We start from the raw sequence: 21,171 nt of genomic DNA, 5'->3' as shown, positions 1-21,171 counted from the left end.
ATCTCGTCTGGCAGCTTGTTCCACGGATCCGCAACCCGGACGGAGAAAGCTCCTCTCCTTCGATTGAGATGAAATCGTCTGCTTCAGTTTCCTAAAATGTTGGAAAGGTTATCCTGGGGCTGTTGAGTTTATTTATTTTTTCTGATGTATGTTTCCTTGTTTCCTGAGTTGAGGGAAACTTACGCACCGGCACAACTTGTTGTGGAAGGATTAAAAGTGGAAGGAAGTGACTAAAAGTGAACTGACACATTGTTACAAAATAAAGAAATGTCAGTAGTTCAGGCTAAGAAGTTCACTGTGAGACATTGGCTGAGAGCTTTTAACCTTGTCTAACAGTAATCGTTGTGGATCGTGTAATTATTTCTTTACCCCTGCTTCGTTAGTCTATTTATCTAACACCATGATATAAAACTACTGCAAAAGGGTATGTTTTTATGAAGATTTTGATGTTGGCTAGGAGTGTTGCTTTTGATTGTACGTCGGATCCAAGGGAGAAGTGTGAGCATAAAATATTGCTGTAGATATAACTTGTCATGTTGGGGAAGGCGAGACAACATCCTGTCACTAACCCTAAACCTCACCCTAACCCTAACCCTAATTTTTTTTCTTAATTGTTAAAATAATTTAATTGTTACGCGTGTAAAAAAACTAAAGCAATGGAATCAATTAATTTAACAATTAAGAAAAAAAAATTAGGGTTAGGGTTAGGGTTAGGGGGGGAGGCTTAGGGTTAGTTACAGGATGTTGTCTCAGTTTTAGACGCAGCAAAGGATTTTAGTTGAATGGAGGTAATCGAATGGTTAAAATTGCCGAAATGCTCGGATTTTCAGACGAAATATCTTACAAACTATAGAATTTTCTCAATAAAACCAAGAAAAAAATGATGTTTTATAAACACATTCTACCAGTACACGAAGTTTAAAAGTGTTTAGTTAACTAGAAATTGTATTGACATCTGCCGTTCAAAAGGAAAAGATCCTTTAGTAGTGTTAAACTTGTAGCATGAATTCTATGGTTGAAGTTACTTCTATGAATTGAGCATTTTGTTCCAGGTAGATAAGGGAAATAGCAGTCAAGGTATGTGCAGATATATCAGTCGTAAAGAACAGCGTCATAATTCTGGATTTCGACTTAAATGAGAGGCAGTGGACTAACTAAATTTGGGTTATGCTTGTCTTTGTTGAAGTTGTAGGGAAACGGAGACTGAAGAAGGAAGAAGGTGTTGAGTTTCGTCACAGGCAGAGATAGTAGTAGTAGTGTAGTAGTAGTAGTAGTAGTAGTAGTAGTAGTAGTAGTAGTAGTAGTAGTAGTTGCAGCAGCAGCAGCAGCAGCAGCAGCAGTAGTAGTGGTACTAGCAGCAGCAGCAGCAGCAGCAGCAGTAGTAGTAGTAGTAGTAGTAGTAGTAGTAGTGGTGGTGGTGGTGGTGGTGGTAGTAGTAGTGGTAGTAGTGGTGGTAGTAGTGGTGGTAGCAGCAGCAGCAGTAGTAGTAATAGAGATAGGCGCAGGAGTGACTGTGTGGTAGGAAGTTTGCTTCCCAACCCTATGATTCCGGGTTCAGTCCCACCGAGTGGTACCTTGGGCAAATTGTACCTATGTAATTTTATATTTATTAAATTTCATCAAAATTTTAAAAATATAAGTTAGAGCTAAAAAATTCAGCCTTATGTAGAATTGAAGAAAATTATACAATATGTAATTATTACTTTTTCAATATTCTTGACAGTTTTATATATATACTAGCAGTATCGCCCAGCGTTGCTCGGGTTTGTAAGGGAAATAACTATATAAGCAATTTTAGAGAGTTACTTCCCTTATAGATGCCAATTCGGGCTTTCTTAGCCATTTCTGTTTTAGTGTCTTCAAGCCATGAAGTCGTTGTTCTAAAAGAACGCTGGTCTCCTTGACAACGCTTTACGACGTTGATTTCCTTACACTCCCTTCCCCACAGCTTCACGAGGGAGGGAAGAAGGGGGAGAAGCAAACAGGTGCAGGTGTGACCATGGCCGCCAACTCCGCCGCCATCGACACACGAAAAATTATGCATTAAAATGGAATAAAAAATGATGTTAAATTATTTTTAAAATCGTAGACTCATTGTAGACGCGCGCTAATACTCAGACGGGCTCGATATGAATCAGGACTATAAGATACCCGAATTTGGTTAAACTGCATCGCAAAATGTGGGAGTAGTTAGGAATCTAAATCGAAGGGGACAGACACTCACACAACTACAGTTTTATATATATATATATATATATACATATATATATATATATATATGTTGAGGCCCAAATATTCTCTAATTTCACTGGTCCCACTCCTGAACTATATGGTCGTTACATTGACGACATTATCGGTGCCACCTCACTCTCCCGCGAACATCTAGATTCCTTCCTCTCTTTCGTCCAATCTTTCCATCCAGCCCTCCACTTCACTTCCACTATCTCCAACACCTCTGTCTCTTCCTCGACATTTCGGTTAGCATTCTTCACTCCACTCTTACCACCTCCATTCACTACAAACACACAAACTCACACTCATACCTCAACTTCTCTTCCTCCCACCCAGAACACACCAAGCTTTCCATCCCCTATTCCCAATTCCTCCGTCTACGTAGGCTCTGTAGTGACGACCATGACTTTGAGACTCAGTCTCAACGTATGGCTCACCACTTCACCCTACGTGGATACCCCCTCACCACTATCCACACCGCCCTTGCCAGAGCACGGTCCGTGGACCGTGTATCTGCTCTCTCTCCCCGAACCCGCCCTGTAGTCTCCCGCTTCCCTTTTCCCCTCACTTACCACCACACGACCCTACGTCTCCAACGCACCATTCTTCGAGCTTTCCGTCATCTCCAGTCCGACCCGTCCACTTCACACCTCTTCCCTAACCGACCCCTCCCCTCTTTCAAACGAGCCCACAACCTTCGAGACCTTTTGGTCCATAGCTCCTTCCCTGACCCTACCTCCCAACCCGGCTCGTTCCCCTGCTTCTGCCCACGTTGCCGCACTTGCCCTTACCTCTCCAACACCACCCGCCTCACTAGCACCCACCATCGACCCTATCCCATCATCCACTCCTTCACCTGCACCTCCAGCAATATTATCTATTGCGTCTCTTGCTCTCTCTGCAATTCCTTGTACATCGGACAAACGGGACGCCGCTTGGCTGACCGGTCCGCGGAACACCTTCGTGACATCCACCTGCGAACGACACACCGGTCTCACGCCATTTCCGCTCCACCGGTCACTCCTTGCAACACCTATCTGTGTTCGGTTTGTCCTTACACAGAGGCCATCCGGATTCCCGTTTGCGCCGTGAACAGGAATTAATCTTCTCTCTTCGCTCTTATACGCCATTTGGTCTCAACTCTCCCCCCCTCCTCATCTAACCCCCCTCTCCCCCTCCTCACCTATCCTTTCCCCCCCGACCCCTACTTCTTCAGTCCTTCATCCTTTCACCCCTACTCCCCTTCCCTTCTTCCCTCTTTCTCCCTCCCTCCTTCCCTCTTCCCTCTGCTCTCTCTCTCCCCCTCCCCTCTTTCCTCCCCTCCTCCTCCCTCCTTCTCCCCTCCTCTCCTCTTCCCCCTCTCCTCCCCCTCTTCTTCCCCTCCCCTTCTCCCCCCTCTTCTCTCCCTCTCCCTCTTCTCACTACACCACACGACTTTACACATCACATCATATATGATGTGCCATACTAATATATACACCAACTAATACATACTAATACGTACTAATACATACACCAACCCCAAACATACGCCTGTCCAGACCTATCCTAGGGTCACTCAACCCTATTATCAACCCTATTATCTCCCCTTATTTCGCTCTTGCGTCTCATGTTTGATCTTTGACCTCTGGCCGAAATCAGATCGCCATGTTGATTCGTTAGTTACTGCACGCATTTTTTTTCTCTCCTTCTTTCTGTGTTTTTTTTCTCTCTGTGTATCTTTCTGTTGAAGAGCGTAGGCTCGAAACGTTAAAGACTTGTTTTATTTATATATTTCCTGAGCGCCATACTAATACAATTGTTTGTTTGTTTTCCACCTGCCTTCGTCTTTTGTCTATTTTCATAAAGCTTCCCGTTATATATATATATATATATATATATATATATATATATATATATATATATATATATGTGTGTGTGTATAGTACTTTTATAATTGTTAAGTTTTTGTGTTGTAAATGCCATTTCAAATTCGATTCTTTTGGCCGATACAAACTTAGTATATATCAAACTAGCAGTATCGCCCGGCGTTGCTCGGGTTTGTAAGGGAAATAACTATAAAGCATTTTTAGAGAGTTATAGTCAACAAATAGCAAAAAGATGCATTAAAAATGGAAAAAATATGATGGTAAATTTTTTTTAAATCGTTGACTCATCGTAGACATTTTTAGAGAGTTACTTCCCTTATATTAAAAAAAAATATGCATTAAAAGGGAAAAAAATGATGGTAAATTATTTTTTAAATCGTAGACTCATCGTAGACGCGCGCAAATACCCAGAAGGGCTAGATAAGAATCACGACTATAAGATACCCGGTTTTAGTTAAACTGCACCCGAAAATGTGGGAGTAGTTAGGAATCTAAATCGGAGTAGACAGACACACAACCTTACTTTTATATACATAGATTATACTCTGCATCTATGTTATTATGTACAGAAAACTGGATCTATAGAAGTGTGTCCTTGATTCACAAAACACGCTTTCGAAATATATTGAACTAAAAGCGCAGGAGTGGCTGCGTGGTAAATAACTTGCTTATCAACCACATGGTTCCGGGTTCACCCCCATTGCGTGGCACCTTGGGCCAGTGTCTTCTATTATAGCTACGGGCCGACCAAAGCTTTATGAGTGGACTTGGTAGACGGAAACTGAACGAAGCCCGTCCTATATGTATGTATGTAATGTATGTATGTATGTAATGTATGTATGTATGTATGTATGTATGTAATGTATGTATGTATGTAATGTATGTATGTATGTAATGTATGTATGTAATGTATGTATGTATGTATGTATGTATGTATGTAATGTATGTAATGTGTGTATGTATGTATGTAATGTTTGTAATGTATTTATGTAATGTATGTAATGTATGTCTGTAATGTATGTATGTATGTATGTATGTATGTATGTATCTATGTGTTGTGTGTGTATGTTTTTGTGTCTGTGTTTGTCACCCAACATTGCTTGATAACCGATGCTGATGTGTTTACGTCCCCGTAACTTAGCGGTTCGGCAAAAAAGACCGATGGAAAGAATAAGTTCTGGTATCACTTTGCTCAACTAAAGGCGGTGCTCCAGCATGGCCGCAGTCAAATGACTGAAACAAGTAAAAGAATAAGAAAATGTTTGTACTGGATAATTAATTCAGACGTCAATCTTTTTTTTCAGTTAATATTGCTCAAGGTAAACAAACAAATCAAACAAGTATTTATAGAAAGTTAGGAGAAAACATTTGCTACAATGGAAAGTGTAGTGAGTTCGACATAATGACATCCGACAAGGCGGTTGACGGTAATTTTGATCATGCAGTTCCACATAAATCCTGTGCCCAAACTAAATCTGAAACCGATCCATACTGGCAAGTGACGCTTGATAAACCATACATGATATCTCAACTGAGAATCTACAATCAAATGAATGAAAGTAAGTACTGCTAAAAATACTACTTTCGTTATTGCTATTACTAAGTTCTACAATAAGTCCTGACCATGAGCAGAAGTAGTAGGGGAGAATCATAACCATGTGTTGAGAGGGGATTCTTTGGGGTTTGAATAATTCACCTCTGGAAACATGGGTGCTTCATTTAACATCCTTAAACAACCCTTATTAATAATAATAATAATAATAATAATAATAATAATAATAATAATAATAATAATAATAATAATAATAATACACGCTCTCTCCACTCCTTTTCTGCTTGGCACTGTCACCTCTATCTGATATGCTAAATAGAACTGGATGCGGATATAAATGTTACGGCAAAACGATCAGCCACCTTTTATATATGGATGACCTAAAACTATACGCTGCAAATGACAAACAGCTGGAAACGCTATTAAAGACAGTTCATGGATTTACCAAAGAAATAGATATGAAATTTGGATTAGAAAAATGCGCCAAAGTAACCATGAAAAGAGGAAAACTAGTTAAAAGTAACAACATCACACTAGATAAAACCAATGAATAAAAGAATTAGACCAAAGCCAAACTTACAAATACTTAGGAATCCATGAACTAGATAAGACACAACACACACAAATGAAAGAGAAAATAAAAAAAGAATATTATAGACGAGTTAGATCAATACTAAAAACAGAGCTCAATGCTAAAAACAAGATAATAGGTATCAACACTTTAGCTGTCCCAGTTATAAGTTACAGATACAATATCCTTAACTGGACACGAAATGAACTGTCCAAAATAGATAGGAAAACAAGAAAAATACTGACAGGATCTAGGATGCATCACCCAAAATCTGACATAGAAAGACTATATATACAACGTATAGAAGGTGGTAGAGGCCTTATACAGCTGGAAAACTACTATAAAATAACCACCATAGGACTGCAAAAATACCTACTTCAGAAGGAAGGAAAACTGATCCAGATAGCAGCAAAACACGAGCAAAACAAAAAACTGTTCTCAGTATTTAAGGAAGCTGACAAATACAAACAAGAAATCATACCACCTAATAAACACAAAGAAGAAGAAGAAGATGATGAAGAAACAACAAAAGCTATAAAACAAATGAAATCCAAACTAAAAATAGAACAGCAACGAGCCATGATAAAACGATGGCAAGAAAAGCCCCTTCATGGTAAATACTGCACTAAACTAAACGCAAAAGAAATAGACAAAGAAAAATCCCAGCAAATATTCTGCTCAATACCACAGATTTGCTTGTCAGTTGTTTGACCTTAACCAGTTGAGCATGTCCCTTAGTGGCTGACGAGATGTGCATCTCTGATCATGAGCAGAAGTAGTGGGGGAGCATCATAGCCATGTGTTGAGAGGGGATACTTTGGGGTTTGAATAATAATTCACCTCTGGAAACATGGGTGTTTCATTTAACATCCTTAAACAACCCTTATTCAGGGACCTTTTGAGCGGGATGGGCTACTCGACCAGAAGTAAATTCTAACTGGGGCCCCCACCTGCAATGTCATGTGCAGTTTATCTTGATATGAGATCACCATGTCACGCACATAGGGTTGTGAGGCATGTGCCTAATGTACCTTATCAGACGGGTAATCATGATGGGTATACCGGGCTTCGTATATTTTACCCCAGTGTCAATTTGATGGCATGCACTGCTCTCTCACTCAATAACAACAACAACAACAATAATAATAATAATAATAATAATAATAATAATAATGATGATGATGATGATGATGATGATGATGATGATGATGATGATGATGATAATGATGATGGTACCTCTGATCAAAGGATTTCCAGCCTGCCATTTTCAAGACAATGATGTGTGACTGGACGGAGATGTTGACGCTGCTGTTTTTAGCAATTCCGGTGTCGGTTCGTACTAAATGAGTTCGTTTGTGTCGAAATAGTCTTTATACAGAGAATTTAAAGAACATTATAATTGTTGGTGTGTGGAGTCACATGGCTTAGTGGTTAGGGTGTCAGCATCATGATCGTAAGATTGTGGTTTCGATTCCTGGACCGAGCGACGCGTTGTGTTCTTGAGAAAAATACCTCTTTTCACGTTGGTCCAGTCAACTCAGCTGGCAAAAATGAGTAACGCTGCGATGGTCCAGCTGGGGAACACATGCGCCATTGAAACCGGGAAACCGGGCCCATGAGCCTGGCTAGGTTTTAAAAGGGTTCACATTCAATGGCAGCCGACTCTGAAGTTTCCCGGAGCCGATGGCCAAGGGATCTTGAAGCTACATGGTTGTTTACACCTGGTAGCCTTTTTCCTGTACTTTGTGTGGTAGAAGCAAAGGTCGTCTTCCCTAACTCTACCATGACTCGTGGCTGATACTATGACGTTGACCATAACCCCAACGGACGAAAATTGTTTGTCAGCTGATTTCGCTAACTGTCGCAGGTACTTGATCTCGGTCTGAGTTATGTGGGCCTGGACCTGGGATGGTAACTTACGGTGGAATATTTCCCTAAACAAAAAGGAAGGTGACTCACCGGGGAGGAAAAATAATGACACACTCTTTTCCATCAATCTAACTCGTCTAATGATTTAATTAGACAAATTATAAGAAAGGGAAACCCTTCCCTAAGTGATCTTTTGAAATGATTTTTTTTTTTTTTTTTTTAATTATTCTCAATATAGCTAACATCTGATTTCAGTTTTACTCTTATATTTCGATTCAAGGTCAAAGTCTGGAAGGATTTAAAGTTTATCTTGAATCAACACTTTGTTTTGAGGGCAGAAAAGATAAATACATGAAAGAAGTAATCAATATTAAATGTCAAAAACCAGTAAATTCAAGTAATGTCAAAATATCGTTAGAAGGAAAAAAGAGAAGACTTACTCTATGTGAAGTGGAAGTATTACGTAAGTTATGTAAATCTGTTATTTCACTTTAAAAATACTGATTTATACCGCAAAGCCTCGAGTATAAAACGCAGGGAATTTTTAGGGAGGCTGTACTTCTGAAAAACCGAAACCTTGTGTATAATGCGCACCCCTTCTCTAACTTGAGTCGTGCATAATTAAGCCAGCAGCACCTAGTCGAACAAACACTTCCGTGCATGCGTAATACAATAATGGTGATGTTCTTAACTGTTATATGAGAATGTAAATATGTTTGGAAATTGTTTTTGTTACATGTTATTCTGTGTTCTGAATACTTTTATTTTAATACATGTTGCTTACTGCAGGTTATGGATGATTCTTTTATGACTTCATTGCTTTCAGGCTTAGCTTAAGATATTTCTACTATCCCAGAAACAGCTGTTAGACTAACTTTCGCTTTGAATTAGAGATTATTCTTTGAGGCTAATGGCGTGAGTCCTGACTGGAAGAACAAGAAGAAGAGAACATCTGCATTAAGTTTATCTTTATAACGCCGGACAAAATGCGTAATGGCATATCGTCCGTCTTTATGTTCTCAGTTCAAATTCCGGCGGGACGGAAAATTCTAACTGGGCCCCACCTGGATCGTCATGTGCTGTTTATCGTGATATGAGATCACCATGTCGTGCACATATGGCTACCCGTCTGATAAGGGTACAACAGGCACATGCATCACAACCATATGCGCACGACATGGTGATCTCATATCAAGATAAACAGCACATGACGATCCAGGTGGGGCCCAGTTAGAATTTTCCGTCCCGCCGGAATTTGAACTGAGAACATAAAGACGGACGATACGCCATTTCGTATTTTGTCCGGCGTTATAAAGATAAACTTAATGCAGATGTTCTCTTCTTCTTGTTCTTCCAGTCAGGACTCACGCCATTAGCCACAAAGAATAATCTCTAATTCAAGCCTACTCTAAGCTACTAAGAATGCGTGGGGCAACTTGAAGATCCACCCACCACATGCGATAGACTGGCGGTTGCACGGGTGCGAAAGCTATCCTCATGCCGTAAACTGTGGCTTTTAACGGGTGGAGAGCTGAACCATCCTGGGGTACAGAGGATTCGCAATCTAGACTAGGGTCTGAAAGTTTACCTCACCATAGTGAGTTACACCATGGTTCCTCTGCTTTGTGGCAGAAGTAAGAAGAAAGAGTGAAAGAAATTTGTGGTGAAAGAGTACAGCGGGGTTCACTACCACCCCCTGCCGGGGCCTCGTGGAGCTTTAGGTGTTTTCGCTCAATAAACACTCACAATGCCCGGTCTGGGAATCGAAACCGCGTTCATTACGAACGCGAATCCGCTGCCCCAACCACTGGGCCATTGCGCCTCCACTGCAGATGTAGATTTATAGTCATCAGTTTATATAATTATATATATAAATATTTGATGTATCATTGACATGAAGAGACACGCCAGTTATTATTACATTTAAACTATAATCATTCTGGAATTACGGAGATGTACTTGCATAGTAAGTGATTTGATCTGAGATCGTGTACTGAAACGAAAACAGTTGCAGCGTGGAAGGTGTTTGTAAGCCATTTAAGAAACACACAAAAGCCGTTCGATTCACTTCAACATTTAAGTTTAATTTGTCAATCGAACGGCTTTTGTGTGTTTCTTAAATGACTTACAAACACCTTCTACGCTGCAATTGTTATAATCATTCTATAAAATATTATTATAACTGAATATTAAGGAAGGAAGCACTCCGTCGGTTACGACGATGAGGGTTCCGGTTGATCCGAATCAACGGAACAGCCTGCTCGTGAAATTAACGTGTAAGTGGCTGAGCACTCCACAGACACGTGCACCCATAACGTAGTTCTCAGGGATATTCAGCGTGACACAGAGAGTGACACGGCCGGCCCCTTGAAATACAGGTACAACAGAAACAGGAAGTAAGAGTGAGAGAAAGTTGTGGTGAAAGAGTACAGCAGGGATCACCACCATCCCCTGCCGGAGCCACGTGGAGCTTTTTTAGGTGTTTTCGCTCAATAAACACTCACAACGCCCGGTCTGGGAATCAAAACCGCGATCCTACGACCGCGAGTCCGCTGCCCTAACCACTGGGCCATTGCGCCTCCACAACTGGATATTAGATACTAACGTTAGTGAAATACATAGAGTTACCACAATATTCTCTTCTTTTATCGTTTTTGTTATTGCAGAATGTGTTCCTGGATTCTATGGAGATATGTGTAAGGAACATTGTGAATTTTGTGAAGGTTCTAAATGTGATCAAGTCACGGGATATTGTGAGGAAGGTTGCGTTATAGAATATTACTGGGACAACAATTCCAAGAAATGTAAAGGTTAGATAAACTTTTAATCTCTTACTCAATAATATTACTAACCGATTATTAGATTTTCTTACAAATGTTTTTTTTACATCAGTTGCTACACATATACATATCCACAATAATTTAAGAATATTACAATAACAGGCGTAGGAGTGGCTACGTGGTAAGTAGTTTGCTTACGAACCACATGGTTCCGAGTTCAGTCCCACTGCGTGGCACCGTGGGCAAGTGTCTTCTACTATAGCCTGTGGCCGGCCAAACCCTTGTGAGTGGATTTGGTAGACGGAAACTGAAAGAAGCCTCTCGTATATATGTATGTATATATGTATGTATATATATATACATACATATATACATACATATATATACATATATGTATGTATATATACATATATATATATAGGAGGCGTAGGAGTGGCTATATATATATATATATATGTGTGTGTGTGTGTGTGTGTATATATATATATATATATATATATATATATAGGAGGCGTAGGAGTGACTGTGTGGTAAGTAGCTTACTTATGAACCATATTGTTCCGGGATCAGTCCAACTGCATGGCACCTTGGACAAGTGTCTTCTACTATAGCCTCGGGCTGGCCAAAGCCTTGTGAGTGGATTTGGTAGACGGAAACTGAAAGAAGCCCGTCGTATATATGTACATATATATATATATATATATATATGTGTGTGTGTGTGTGTGTGTGTGTGTGTGTGTATGTTTGTGTGTCTGTGGTAGGAAAACAGATGTGTGTTAACAGATAGATAAATAGACAGATAGGTACATACACACATACACTAAAGGAGTCGGAAACACATGGCCATATACACATACGCACGCTTCACACACACACACAAACACACACACACACACACACACACACACACACACACACACACACAAGGACCCATATTGAGAAACACATCCATACATAACAGAAGTGCATACATACATAGTGACACAAACACATGCATGTAAGCATAGTAACAAAATATCATTCATGAATTTTAAAGAAAAATATTTTGAAAAGAAGTAACAAATTGTAGAGCAGTGAAGGAATCCATACAAAGAAAGGAAAATACCAACAAGAGAAACAGTGAAGAAGTCACCACTCTGTGTGTGTGAAGGTGTGTGGTTAGTGTATTCGGCTCACGATCCCAAGAGTGTGAGGTCAATTTCCGGCGACGCGGTGTATCTTTGAGCAAGACACTTCATTTCAGGTTGACCCAGTCTTTTGACTGCGGCCATGCTGGAGCACTGCCTTTTAGTCAAAGTAATCGCTCCTAGAGCGTATTCATTGTAAACCCGGTACTTATTCTATCGGACTTTTTGCCGAACCGCCATGTTACGGGAACGTAAATAAACCGACATCGGTTGTCAAGAGACGGCGGGAGACAAACAAAGTCATATATATATATACATATATATATATATATATATGTGTGTGTGTGTGTGTGTGTGGTGTGTGTGTATGACGAGTTCTTTTCAGTTTCCGCCTACCAAATCCACTCACGAAGCTTTGGTCGGCTAGGACTGAACCTAGAACAATGTGGTTGGGAAGCAAGCTTCTTACGACTCAACCACACCTGCTTCAATACATATAGAAATACACATGTTATATAACTATAATAATGTTATTATTATATTTCGTCCGGGCATTTCGACAACGTGAAATGAGACGGAATACTCAATCCCCTAATTTGATAGATTATATAAGATTTGAAATCAATTAATCATAATAAAAAATATTAAACTGTACAAAATAAAGTCAGTCGAAAATTATGATACCTATTTCTTTATTACCCACAAGGGGCTAAACATAGAAGGGACAAACAAGGACGGACATGGGTATTAAGTCGATTACATCGACCCCAGTGCGTAACTGGTACTTAATTTATCGACCCCGAAAGGATGAAAGGCAAAGTCGACCTCGGCGGAATTTGAACTCACAACGTAACGGCAGACGAATACTGCTAAGCATTTCGCCCAGCGTGCTAACGTTTCTGCCAGCTCGCCGCCTTCATTTATGATACCCCAACGCTGTTACCATTGAGCTACATTAAGCCATTCTTTATGAACTCTTTTAGCGATGCTAAGCAGTTAGTACAAGAAGGTGATCAAATGAATGCCTGCACGGTCAACCCTACCCTCTTAACATGTCACATATTCACACACTCTTTTTACACATAGACATATACATAAACACCTACACAAATATGAATAGTCTTTACTTACTCACGTATACCTCATCAACTTGCCTAGGTATATATACACAAAACACACACACAAACGCACGCACACAGAGACACACATGTACACGTGTGAGAACATGCTATCATTAAGATAGCATGTTTTACATTGGTTTGATATTGTATCATATATTCTATAATGTATAATCGTACATTTACCAGTGGTATGCAACACAAACATCAATAATAGAATTCGTAAAGATACCAGATGAAATGTAAATAGGTTAAAAGAACATGCATCTACAAAGCAATGAAAACTTTCTAATTACAGCCAATAAATTGTGTAATGCACATACACACATAATACGATGGATTTTTAATATAGTAAGTAGTCGTTACACAGTATCATCGTACGTACTGTTATATCCTATTTTCGCTTATGCGTGGTGGAAAACTGAGCCCATCTCATTCAAATTATTGTCACCCTTTTGACGCTAACTGAACGAAGGAAATATATGTTTTGTTTATATATAACATGCAGTTACATAATTAAATATTGCTACATACAAAATGAAAGTGAAGTGAAGCAAACTGATCTGTAGATATATAGTAGCAACATAATCACAGCATGACTTATGTCAACTCAATGTGCATATATATATATATATATAGTTAATCCAAACAAGAAAGCACAAAAAAAAACCCAACAACGCGAGGAGGGGGATAAATATAGTATTATTGGACGCTCAGGAAAGAAGGAGGGTTTAACGTTTCGAGCGGAGCTCTTCGTCGGAAACATAGGAGAAGGAAAGATCCAGAGGAGGGAAGACAGGGGGAAAAATCGCCAACGGTACACACGAGGTCACATTTTGAAATATCCAAGTGTACCCCCACCGACTCTGTTTCCTCATAACTTCCAGAAAAATGGTTATTTTAAAAATCATTTCCTTTCTAAATAACTCACATCCGTATGACACATACCACAGTCAAATCGTTCTGGTGAGGTATGTATATCATGTATAATATATATATCAATATGTGTGTGTGTGTGTGTGTGTGTGTGTGTGTGTGTGTAACTTTGTCCATATGAATGTATATAAACAATACCTTTTTGCAATTTCCAGAAAAATGCAAGTATATCCTGGTGTATATATTAGTTCCATTGACCCTGTTTGCTGTCTTAAACGTGGGAATCTCGGCTGCAATTTCGTGTTGGTAAGGTGAATATGTATTGGGTTTTTGTATTATTTTAATCTTAAATGTAATTAATGTGGTTGAATGAACACTAAATTTTGGATTAGTGTCCTTACTAGATAGTAAGGACACACAATCTGATCCATATAAATATTCAATATTTTTTCCCCAATTGCGATGTATATTAATTTGGTATTCCTCTTTATGGTAATATCAATTGCACAAATTGCCCATTTATTACTGTAAATCCTCGAGTATAGTCCGCCCTTGAGTATAATACGCAGGGGATTTTTAGGGGGGGGGGGGGGCTGTACCTCTGAAAAACCTAAACCTTGTGTATAATACGCACCCCTTCTGTAACTTGAATCACGTCCTTGGTTTGTAAAACTGTATAAGGTAACGTCCTTTATTACTATTGTATATATAACATAATGCAAACGTGTAGCTTTTTTGTATATTTTGTTTGCAGAAAATAAAGAAAAATAGTAATAACGTTTAATAAATGTTGCTTACTGCAAGTTATGGATGATTATTTTATGACTTCATTGCTTTCAGGCTTAGTTTAAGGTATTTTCATGCCCGACATCACAAAATGCGTCTGAATAAACATTGCCGGACAGCAAATAGAGACTCGGACATTGCTTAGAAAATATTTTTCGTTTTTAACCTCGTATATAGTACGCACTAGGGATTTTGATCTTTAAATTTTGAGAAAAAAATGCGGATTATACTCAAGGATTACCGGTATATTAAATTCTGAATTAATATTCATTGTAATAATTTTAACTGTAGAATGTGCAATTTGACGTAAACATATTTTTAAAAAATAATATTTTTTAATGGGATGAAAATAAACTGTGCTTGTGCGATATTTCAATACAAATATTTGCGACACGAAGCTGCAAGCCTGCCGGTAAACATTTTGCCCAGCGTTCTAAAGATCCTGCCAGCTCTCGCCTTAATATCATGGCCAATATTGCTAATAATATTGATTTGTGACATTTGCACCGTAATATAAACCTGACATGGCATGTGTATATATAATCATAAAGCGAGCTGCAATCCTCTCCACAACTAAAATATTGTGCGTGACCTCCCTCGGTCATGAATGACCATGGAATTGCACCTAGAAAGTTACCCTCCAAGGCACAAGTCTGGGCAAGGTTGTTTATGGAAGACCAGCATTCGCCCATGCATACCGGCCTCCCTTCTCCACGCAACCGATGTTATCCAAGGAAAAGGCAAAGGGGCCGATACAGCTTGGCACCTGTGACGTCGCAGCTCATTTATTAACGTGCAAGTGGCTGAGCACTCCACAGACACGTGTACCCTTAACGTAGTTCTCGAGGCGATTCAGCGTGACACAGAGTGTGACAAGGCTGCTGGTCCTTTGAAATACAGGTACAACAGAAACAGGAAGAAAGAGTGAGAGAAAGTTGTGGTAAAAGAGTACAGCAGGGTTTACCACCATCCCCTGCTGAAGCCTCGTGGAGCTTTAGGTGTTTTCACACGATAAACACTCACAACTAAAATATAATATTAGATATACTACTTATTTTGTCAAACTAGCATAGATGAAAAGCAAGCTCTTATCTATTGGTATCTCAATGCATGTGTTGGTAATCTTAATTCCGCCGCGATCAACTTCGCCTTTTATCCTTTCAGGGTCGATAAAATAAGTCCCCTCCCAGCGAAATTGTGCCAAAATTTGACACCTATATCAATTCACTCGTAAAACTTCGTGATATAGGCGCAGGAGTGGCTGTGTAGTAAGTAGCTTGTTTACCAACCACATGGTTCCGTGTTCAGTCCCACTGCGTGGCACCTTGGGCAAGTGTCTTCTACTATAGCCTCGGGCCGACCAAAGCCTTGTGAGTGGATTTGGTAGATGGAAACTGAAGGAAGCCCGTCGTATATATGTATATATATATATACATATATATATATATGCGTGTATGTTTGTGTGTCTGTGTTTGTCCCCCTAGCCTCCTTGCTTAACAACTGAAGCTGGTGTGTTTATGTCCCCGTAACTTAGCTGTTCGGCAAAAGAGACCGAAATAATAAGTACTGGGCTTGCAAAGTATAAGTCCCGGGGTCGAGTTGCTCGATTAAAGGCTGTGCTCCATCATTGCCGCAGTCAAATGACTGAAACAAATAATAAAAGAGTAAAGAGTAAAGGGTATATATGTTCAGGATTTAATCCTTATAATCTCTCTCTATATAAACGGCAGTTTGTCTGTGCGTTTTCTGTGTGTCTGTTTTCTCGTACCCTCACCCTGACCACGGCTTTCAACCGATTCTGATGAAACTTGACACACACATAGCCCAATGTCATAATTCAAAACTAACGCGGCGAAAATTTTGAAAAGTTCCCCCAGTTCTGAAAAAAAATCGATAAATTCGACATGGGGTCGAGAATCAGAAACCCAAACCACAGACCGTCTAGGGGACGCAACTCCACCTTTTTTAACTCTCAAAAAAAATTTACCCTAATTTTTTTTCCATTTTTTTGCTATTTTTTGGCTATAACTCTCTAAAAATGCTTTATAGTTATTTCCCTTACAAACCTGAGCAACGCCGGGCGATACTGCTAATATCTTATATATTTTATTAGAATATTATTGTGTTGGCAATAATATTTCAATCAGAAAGCTTCGTAATATAAATAAGATAGCTTTAAACTATCAGGTCATCTCATAAGTTCTGTCCGATTTTACCTCTTTTAAGATTGAATGAAATTTAATTGCATTTTAGAATGTCTAATGGAATTTAACATAGTATGACATGCCTACCCATGCATGTGAAAACTGGATCTAACGGACTCAACGGAAGAAACCTTCGTGGTTAAAGAGAGGGTAAGATGGCTGCGCCAAGATATTGTGGAGTACAGAAAGCAATATGTGGCAGCTAAGACATCTTGGTCATCTATGGCATCCATTTTCGTTCCTATACGTCTTGACTCGCTCTTGCCACTGGATTAAAGATGGCCTCGGATGAGAGAAAAAGATCGATGGTCCACAACGCTTATCCACCGCACAAAGTTATCAGTAATCCTTAAGGATGACTCTTCCGATGGACAAACATACATTATGAAAGGTGCTCCAGTCGTGACCATTCCATCTGTTTTACCCAGTGTATCTCGGACTAACTACATTATCCTTGTTATTGCTGTTGTTTAGCTCCAAGTTACACCTGATGCTGAAGATGAATGATTCAAAAACGGCCCAGCAGGAAATACATGAATGAAACTCAAACATCCTCTTCCACCTTATTCCTCATCCACCTTATTCTCCCGACCTTGCTCCTTCAGACTACCATTTGTTTTGTAGATTACAGAATCATTTGGGGGACATAACTTTCGCAACCCAGGAGGAGGTCGAAACTGACGTTTCAGAGTGCTTCGCTTTGAAACCAAAAGAGTTTTACATTCATGGGATAAAAAAAAAACTTGTAAATAGATGGAAGGAAGTCATAGATGATCAAGGAAAGTACATTGATGATTAAATTTCAATTAAATATAACATTTGATCACTTGTTTTCTTTATTCAAAATTCGGACAGAACTTACGGGATGACATGATATAAACAGTGTGTCACACATATCGTTTGCCGTATGAAATTGAAGACTTTGTTGTTTGCTAAAAAGAGTCCAGAAGCTGGCTACCCGCAATGTTCTTGGTCTCAAGCATTTGTCTTATGAAGAAAGGCTGAAGACGCTCGACCTTTATTCTCTAGAAAAACGACGACACCGTGGTGATCTCATTCTTGCTCACAACATCATAAGCGGAAAGTGTAACCTCTCGAATGAGCTGTTCTTCACTCCTGCTCCAGAGCGTCGGCTGCGGGGTCACTCTTAAAAGCTCTATCTGCAATGATTTCATCTCAATCGAAGGAGAGGGGCCTTCTCCGTCCGGGTTGCAGATCCGGGGAATAAGCTGCCGGACGAGATAGTGAAGATGCCGACGACCGCTCGGTTCAAAGTCTCTCTTAACCAGAAATGGATTGAACTCTTTGCATGAACACCCTCCCTGTACATAACTCCATGTCCCCCTACATGGACTTGCTTTTTACTTTTTGAGCCAAAAAAATTAAATTAACTTAACTTAATATTTAATTATTATAATTTATTAATATAAATTTACTTGAGGTGCATCAATATTAATAATACTATTACTTGTAACTGTATAATATTTAACATTTTTGTCTTTGTCAGACAATCATAGAATCATAGAATCACTTGTAAATAATGAAATGTTTCTATATTTCGTTAGGGAAAAAAGACCAGTTGCAAAACTTGGTGAGAGGATTCGCAAAATATTGGTAAACAGAGTTTCAGAATCCATTCCTGAAGGTAGGGTTATTTACTCTCTCTTTTACTCTTTTACTTGTTTCAGTTATTTGACTGCGGCCATGCTGGAGCACCGCCTTTAGTCGAGCAACTCGACCCCGGGACTTATTTTTTGTAAGCCCAGTACTTATTCTGTTGGTCCCTTTTTTGCCGAACCGCTAAGTGACGGGGACATAAACACACCAGCATCGGTTGTCAAGCAATGCTAGGGGGACAGACACAGACACACAAACATACACGTACACACACACACATATATAATATATATATATATACATATATACGACGGGCTTCTTTCAGTTTCCGTCTACCAAATCCACTCACAAGGCTTTGGTCGGCCCGAGGCTATAGTAGAAGACACTTGCCCAAGGTGCAACGCAGTGGGACTGAACCCGGAACCATGTGGTTGGTAGGCAAGCTACTTACCACACAGCCACTCCTGCGCCTATGTTTCTCACTGTTACTTCAATTTCTCTTTTCTGTTTAGTGAAAGCATAGTGACCTCGGAAACCTAATAATTATTTTGTAATTTATTACGTTGCCTTTTGTACGTTTAAAACGATTTCCTTGCGTATCATACGAGGTGGTCAAAAGGTTCCCGAACAAGATATGTTTGATAAAAAAAATAACTTATTTGCCTTAGTTTTAGCATCATCTTTTTCAAAATAGTCATCTTTCTTAAACTTCACACGCACATTGCTTATGTGTCTGGGGAGGTTTTAAGTCTAAATTGATTTCGAAAAAATCTTCGGGTAAAGGGTGGGAGGAATAACATTTAGGTGTGAGTGAATGGTGGGGTAAAATTTTTCAGCTTCCAAGGGAAATAACCCATTCATTTTCAGTATGCTTATTTCTTAATATTTGAACTATTTTAGTTATTTTCTCAATTTATCCAATACAACGTTTAAACAAGTAAATAGTGTTTTCCTAAACAATAGATCCACTTATTTTGGTTAGTGACTTATTCACGAATATATCAACACGAGCGCTGCTGAGGGTAATATTCTCTGGGAACGCACAAAAGTTTTTTTCACAGTTAATTACTTTCAATTGTTATTATCTCATATCTAATTAGCCTATTATGACATAACATGTTTCACGATTTTAGTATGCATACCTTTTTAGTATTTCCTCCTAAAATCTATATACTCTGGGAACGTCTTAAAGGCCTTTTCGGGGCTGCTTTATTTGAATTCTTCCTATCGGGTTATTAATTTCATGTCATTACATAACTGACTTCACAATCTGGGTATTCATAACTTATTTGGAATTCCTAAAAACAAGATCCTTTGTAAGACAGTTCGGTATTCTCAATAAATGTACAAAAACCCTTTTAAGGGCTACATACTTTGTATTGTTGTTACTGGATTAGCGAAACAATTATGAGAACGGAACCACCAAGGGATAAGCCCGCTTTCCCGGGAATTACCACTGTAGTTTGGATATCGGTCATGGTGGTATTGACTTTACGATGAGTTAGGCCTAACGATAACCATAATCGTCTCACACTGTGTCCAACAAACACTCTACATCCAACTTCGATTGGAAAAGCTACTCCACTTTTCTGTAGCTAATATTTTTTGATGAGGCTTTCACCATAAGATTCATCTCATAGAGCTCTTTCTTTGAACGCAGCTGTTGCATTATTTCCTTCAATATTAGCTGCGATGCTTTGACTAAAATTCAGTTTTGGGGTTACCATCGTTTTCGTCACTTATAGCCACAGAACTTTTTCTCCTTCATAATTCTTTTAACGATGTTTTCACCAAAAGATTCTTCTCAATAAGTACATGTTTTTAAAATCTGGTTAATCTATAATTTTCTGAGGTATTTTGATTGAAATTCGAAGTTTTGCTTCACTCTCCCATTTTTTTACCTAAAATATTTTGACCTAATCTTTTTTTAATGAATCAATTTTCAGTTATCTGACTTCAAAGCATATTTGAAGACTGGACCATCATTCCTAAAAGACACCGCATTCAATTTGGTTGAGAGCTGAAATTGTGATGAAGACTAGAAGTGTTCCCGAGTACCTCAAAGTTGACCTTAAAAATATATCCAGCAACTGCCGTGGGTGAATGATATCTACGATTATAATTTTTAAGAAAATACTTATTCACTATGGACCTCCAGTAACGCATGCGCAATGCTATACAATAACGAATCGGAGCGTTAACCGCATCATACCTATACATATATACCCCAACGATTTTTTTCCCCCAAAACTGTCAGAAAAATTCATATATTACATGCCACCAGCATGGGAGCCAGTCAGGGGGCACTGGTATCAACCACGTTTGGATGGTGCTTCATATGTGCTACCAGCATGGGACCCAGTTAAACCGTCCAACCCATGCTAGTATGAAAAGTGGATGTTAAACGATGAGGATGATGATGATATATAGATAGATAGATAGATAGATAGATAGATAGATAGATAGATAGATAGATAGATAGATAGATAGATAGATAGATAGATAGATAGATAGATAGATAGATATAAATACATGTATATATATATATCTATTTGTGTATGTCTTTCTGTC

The 21,171-nt window shown here is 39.1% G+C and overlaps 1 protein-coding gene across 2 annotated transcripts in view; it reads left to right on the top strand.

Moving 5' to 3' along the window:
- Nucleotides 1-20,866, top strand: part of LOC115209969 (protein draper-like) — a 51,823-nt gene extending 30,957 nt beyond the window's left edge. The window contains exons 7-12 of one of the 2 annotated variants that reach the window (XM_029778619.2): nt 5,405-5,659; nt 8,373-8,555; nt 10,759-10,902; nt 14,209-14,299; nt 18,549-18,628; nt 20,547-20,866. In XM_029778619.2, coding sequence (XP_029634479.1) covers nt 5,405-5,659; nt 8,373-8,555; nt 10,759-10,902; nt 14,209-14,299; nt 18,549-18,628; nt 20,547-20,554 — 761 coding nt within the window. In that variant the 3' untranslated portion in view covers nt 20,555-20,866. Of the gene's footprint in view, nt 1-5,404; nt 5,660-8,372; nt 8,556-10,758; nt 10,903-14,208; nt 14,305-18,548; nt 18,629-20,546 lie in introns of those variants that run through there. The other variant, XM_029778620.2, reaches the window with a different exon arrangement.
- Nucleotides 20,867-21,171: the final 305 nt, after the last annotated feature.

This window comes from Octopus sinensis, linkage group LG3, assembly GCF_006345805.1.
Source record: "Octopus sinensis linkage group LG3, ASM634580v1, whole genome shotgun sequence".
In the NCBI taxonomy this organism is placed as follows: domain Eukaryota; kingdom Metazoa; phylum Mollusca; class Cephalopoda; order Octopoda; family Octopodidae; genus Octopus; species Octopus sinensis.
This window is presented reverse-complemented; position numbering and strand designations above follow the sequence as displayed.